The sequence below is a fragment of the Nannospalax galili genome, unplaced genomic scaffold, assembly GCF_000622305.1.
Source record: "Nannospalax galili isolate Female #2095 unplaced genomic scaffold, S.galili_v1.0 scaffold271, whole genome shotgun sequence".
NCBI lineage: Eukaryota > Metazoa > Chordata > Mammalia > Rodentia > Spalacidae > Nannospalax > Nannospalax galili.
The window spans coordinates 5,132,796-5,138,795 of record NW_008331789.1 but is presented as its reverse complement, the minus strand read 5'-3'; the positions used below and the strand labels follow the sequence as shown (position 1 = coordinate 5,138,795).

General features: G+C 36.4%; 1 protein-coding gene across 1 annotated transcript in view; it reads left to right on the top strand.

The window, feature by feature from the left end:
• Positions 1 to 6,000, top strand: part of Cpeb2 (cytoplasmic polyadenylation element binding protein 2) — a gene marked incomplete at its 5' end in the record, with an annotated part of 64,806 nt that overhangs the window by 31,338 nt on the left and 27,468 nt on the right. The window contains one exon of the mRNA XM_029560506.1: positions 4,574 to 4,597. Coding sequence (XP_029416366.1) covers positions 4,574 to 4,597 — 24 coding nt within the window. The remainder of the gene's footprint in view (positions 1 to 4,573; positions 4,598 to 6,000) is intronic.

Genomic DNA, 6,000 nt, shown 5'->3' with positions numbered 1-6,000 from the left:
TAATAATAATATAATGCTAATATGATAGAGCTAACATTATAGAGGCTTTATAATTCTCTCAATTAGTAGTTATAGTTAAACTTCAATTCAACTCAGTATACCTAGGGGAATGGGAAGTTGGTCAGGAAGCTGATCACACACAGTAAAACTATGAAACACCAAGCTTCTGCTATGCAGATAGATCTTAAATGGGACCCAATACCATACCTGTATGTCTCATGCATTCGTAAAGATTAAAATTATTAAACATGCCCTGCCTCCCAGCCCTCAGAATGCAGAGGCAGGCTGATCTTTGTGAGATAGAGGGCGGGAAGGCCAGGTGAAGTGGCACATGCCTTTAATCTCAGCACTCCAAGAGACAGAGCCAGGTGAATCTCTGAGTTTGAGGCCAGCTTCGTCTACATAGCAAGTTCCAGACCAATCAGGGTTACTTAATGAGACCCTGTATCAAGAAAAAAGCCATATAAATATAATTACAAGGAAGCCTTCTTCAGAATTGCACCATGTTCCTTAGATCCTGCCGAAATCAAGCTGACTTGACTGCTAGCGATTGCTATTGTTTTGAATAGAGTCAATATTGTAACGGTGCCATATTCAATATTATTCATTGACTTACTAGGAAAGTCACATTATAGAGATAGAGACTTTAAATATTCAATTTTAAATATTATTAGAATGACAGCTTAAATGTTTGTTTCTAAATGTATAAACCTTACATATATATTATTAGTAGAAAAACAAAGTCAATACATAAAAAACTATTTTCAGCAGTCAGCTATTTTTCTCTATTTGGATGGAATTGTACTTTCCCCACTTTTCCCACAGAAAATAACTTACTTTTTTATTAGCACCTTTTTAAAAAGTGGAACAAACAGAATAGAAGAATGAGGTATGGAAAATGGTATTAGCAAGCTCGTTTGATATTTAAATTTGCATTGGTTATCCAAATATACAACCACCACTCACAAGATCAAAAGCCTGCATTTTTGGAAAGAAATGAAATTGTATCTATTAAGAAATTTACTCAAGCCTGACTTTGTAGCATATACCTTTAATCCCAGCACTTGGGAGGCAGAGGCATGAAGATCTCCCTGAGATCAAGGATACATACGAGGCCAGCTAGTCTCAAAAAACCAAACCAAACAAACAACAAATACAGAAAGGAAAGAAAATTTAGCAGGGCCTAGTCATCTTAGCACCGGTAAGATGGTACATGCCTGTCCTCCCAGCACTTGGGAAGTAAAAGCAGCAGGATTTGTATCAAGTTATGAGAATAAGAATTTGGTTCGTCTGCAGATCATGGCCATGCTGCTCAGAGTGAGTGCTGGAGACACTAATTTGGGTTTTAGAAAAGGACTGTAATTTGGAGTTTAGCTGTTTCTCCTTTCAGTTTTGCCCTGTTTATGCTGCAGAAATGAGTTCTTCAGTTTCTCACCAAGAGAACTTTAACCTCGATTTCTAGCTGATTCGGGATGTCTGTCCTGCCCTCCAGCAGCAGTAATGTAGCTACCACAGCTATAACTGGAGCCAGTACTTCAGAGCACTAAGTACCTAGACAGAACAGAAGCATTGTTCCAGTTTTGCTCTGTTGTCACTGTGGTTAGAACGTGAATAAGATCCTTGAGAACACTGTATCCAACTATGAGTCACTTGGGTAATGAAAGCCTTGGACTTAATCTCAGAGCTTCTAAATACATGAAGAGTGCCAGCATCGGTAACCTATGCATGTGCATATTAAATGGCCCTGTATGTGAAAATGGCCAATTCTTTACTTTTTAATTTTATAAATGCTTTATAAAACAATTTAAAATCATTACCTTTGTCCCTTCATATTCTTATTTCAAGGTTCAGACTGTCTAAAGAAATCTTTTTAAAAAATGTAATACTCACTTAATGATGGTGCCTTTTTTTTCTGGAAGTTTCTGATTATTCTGTTTCAGAGTTATATAGAAACATGTCTCAGAAATTCACATGGAAACACTAGTAGAAAAGTGAACATGAGCATCATTGGTTAGTGCAGTGATTGCAGCCACAGTGGTTATTGCCATGATGGGGAGTAGGAAATGCTTACATGGTTTGGCTTCCTTTGTATGCAATTCTATTTTATTTATTTACTTGTGTCAGATAGGGGAAGGTTTCAGGTTGATGGAATGCACATGCCATAGTGCCCCTGGGAAATCAGTGACTTCAGGAGCAGATCCTCTCCTTCCACCATGGGTTCTGAAGATTGAACTCAGGTCATCAGGCTTGTTTTTTTTTTTTTTTTTTTTTACCCACAGAGCATCTGGCTGGCCCCACCAATTCTATTTTTGGTGATGTAGAGACTTGGAATCTGAGAGTTGGCCAAAAAATAAGTAGAGTATCTCTTTAAAGGATTCTAAAATTCTTTAGGTATGAGTTAGGGAAACTTTATAAATAATTATGTTCAAGCCTAGGAATGATATGACGCTGAAGATGTGATATTTATACACATTCTCACTCTTTTCGCATTGAATGGCTGCAGCTCGTTTTTATGTCACAGCTAAGAACATCAGCTGATTATGATGTTATTTTCCCAGTAGGTCAGAAATTATTTGCCATAGTATAATTTCATCATTAATTTACTGTTTGATTTTAAACTTGTTGAAAATAGTTTTATTCATAAATCATGACTGTACCATGGTTGAAATTTTCTAAAGTTAACTTATACTTGATTAATATTATTGGGCCATCCCTGTGGATACAGAAGTGTATTCCCAAGACATGAAATGTTTGGAGGCCTTTTGACCATTTTAAGGTTTAATACAAGCTACTAAAACTTAAGGACATTTAATTCTTCTTCACTCAATAGTTCCATTAAAATTACTTTTATCAGTCTGATTTTCTACAGTTAATTTCCCATTAGTGTGAAACTTTTTTTCTTCTTTTTGAACCAGGGTCTTCTGTAGCCACAGCTGGCCTGGATGTAGCTATGAAGACCTTGCTGACTGGATCTTACAGAGACCAGCCTGCCTCTGCCTCCCGAGTGCTGGGATTAAATGCATGCACCACCATGCCCAGCAGTGTGAAACTTTGATTATAGACCTTTTTTATGTCTTAGGATTAAACAGAATTCTAAAGGCCTCATCCACCTTTACCCTCACCCTAAACTAACATGTGCCAGATAAGCTGTGAAATGAATATGTAGGCTTTGAGTTCACTAGAGCTCAGCAATAAGTTAAATGTTCAGTAGCTTACACCACTAAATAAAGGCCCTATGATGACAGATACAGTGCTCGCCAAAGGATAAGCCCTATACTTACTGACTTATTTCTTGGGAGTATAAATAACGAGGAGCTGACATGGTTGTTTTTCCTACTCTTAATTATAGAATTAACCTCCTGATAGTAGCATTTCTTTATATCAAAGGCTTACTATAAAATTGAAAATATGTTTTGTAAAATTTACATAAAAAGTTATATTTATTCGTGAAATGGAGTACAAAAATATGCTCCAAGGTATAAAAATGAAAGCTCAAAAGAATATTTAAATTGATATTCATTCAGTATTGAATTTTTCTTGCCTACCCAACTATAAACATGAATCTTAATTTTCTAGCCCACTCCTTGTGTGCACAGATTTGGGGGAAGGATTTTATCACACTGATAGCTATTTACAAAAAGAAATCACATTCTTTTTCCATAGGAATGATGTAAACAGTTTGGAAATCCTTTCTACTTTATATTTTTACCTTTTATTATTCTATGATTGTATTCATTTTTATTTGTATCAAAAAAATGGAAAGCATTATTTACTGTATTATGTTATTAACCATTTCCCCAAACAGGTTTGAACACAGCTTGTGTTTTTTTACATTCTAAGCTATATACAATAGAGTTAGTGCTCTGTGATGGTAAATCTTGTCATCACTACATCTTCTGGAAACTACTTTGATGCAGGGCTCAGTATAATGCAGGTCAAACCTATAGAGCTATTAGACAATATATACTGTACTACTTTTTCGTTTTTCTGGGGTTTTTTTTGGGGGGGGGTGTTGTTTTTTTGTCTTATTGAGACAGGGTATCCCTGTAGCCCCAGCTGGCCTGGAACTTGCTATGTAGACTAGGCTGACCTCAAGGAAGAGATCTGCCTGCCTCTGCCTCCTGAGTGCTGGGATTAAAGGCACGCACCACCATGCCCAGCTTATGTACTGTACTACTTTTTATCAAAAATAGAAAAGTAAGAATTTAACTCAACCTGATTTCATCCATTGAGTAAATTTTTATGTGTTCCCTTCGCAATTAGATGAACCTGTTTGTGAGTTTTAAATGTGGGTGAGAATTGAATTGGATGTTTACGATGACTCAGATGGCATATATATGAAATATTTATAAATGTATATCTGATACATGACATAGTAAATATATATGTAGTTGTGTATAAATAAGCGCTTTGTAAATTGTAAAATATGAAAATTTTATGTTGTGACATTATCATAGGCCTTAAAACAAAGAGTTTCTAAATGCCCACATAACTTTTCATATCACAGATATTTGTATGTGTGGGCTTATTTTTAGTTCTGACATTTTACAATTTGTCCTTTGTTTACATGCAGCAAGGAGTTATGGGCGAAGACGAGGTAATTAATTTCTGTTTGCTATAGTTAATCTGTTTCTAATTGGGTTCTATTGATCATTGTCATAATTAATGATTCCAGAATTTTGTATACAATGTCTCAAAACTCACAGAATTACATTTCGTTGTGAGCACTTGTAAAGTTTCAAAATCTAACTCTCTTAACCTTTAAGGGTGTGTTTTCATACTAATGATTACTTAATAAGATGTTTCCTTCTTAAATTCTCTGAATTTTTAACTTTTAAAAGTTATTTCTGTATCTTTTAAAATATGACTTCTATTTATAGTTGTCTGCTTAAGAACTGTGTTTAGTAAATACTAATGAGTGTGACATGCAGTGTGATTATTTGACTCTAATCTATAAGTGTCTTATCAGTGATGATTTTATGTGTAACTCAGTAGGAAACAACACCTGTGTCAAGTAGATTGCCGTCATCATTGATGGAAATCACCTTGCTGATGCTTCCGTAAAGCTTTAACACCTGTACACTCCTTTACCCCTCCCTCCTCTCCTCGTAGCAGGATTCCCTTGAGCATTCTTAGGCAGTATCCAGGGATAAGCCTGGGACTGTGTGTTGTTGGGGCTGAGAGCCCTAGGGGGAGCAGCTAATAAATTCTGTGGGTAAAACTTGCCTCTCTGCAGAAACTGAGGGAGAAAAGAAGACAGGGTGAGAAGAAACAAAACTAACTTAGCGTGACTGGAGCACAAGGCAGCAGCTGAGGTTTAAACAGTTCTGCCACAAGGGTCGCGTCTGTTCTGACTCTGGAACTACCCTGAAGCCATGGAGGGCAGAGCAACAATCATGGCCTTTGATAACTTTCACATATGTGCCAGTGCTTTGTTTTCATCACTTACGAGTGTGTGCACTCTGAAAACACACAAGCAAAAAACTGTTTCTCACCACTGGCAACCAAGACTAGTATTTCATACTCTTAAGTGGTGGTTCCGGTTTCCTCTTCGGTCTAACTTTACTGTTGGAGGCTTGTCTCTACAAGCACTTGACTGAATCTTTTGGTTCTTGTTTAATGGGACAGGATCTTTACAAAGTGAGAGAGGCTTGAACAAATCTAAATGATCTGACCAGCATGTAAAATGTGTCTCTGTAGAATAACACAAAACTCTATAAGAGAAAAAAAAAAAAAAAAAAAAACAGAAGAAATAGAGGCTGAGTAACTACTTTCTAAAGGCTGCTATTAGCAAGCTGAGACAAGAGTGGGAAAGATTGCAGTGTAGGGCCTATTTTCAGCTCCATAGACCAGCTCATTTCACAGTGCAGTGTGGTGCTTGGGTTCTCTTGAAAATAACTCTCTACCTTTGACTTCTAGGAAATTTTAAAGTTGTAGAGTAGTTCAAGAATCTTTTCCTATTGGAAACTTCTTATCTTTAAACTTTAGTGGCTTATGATC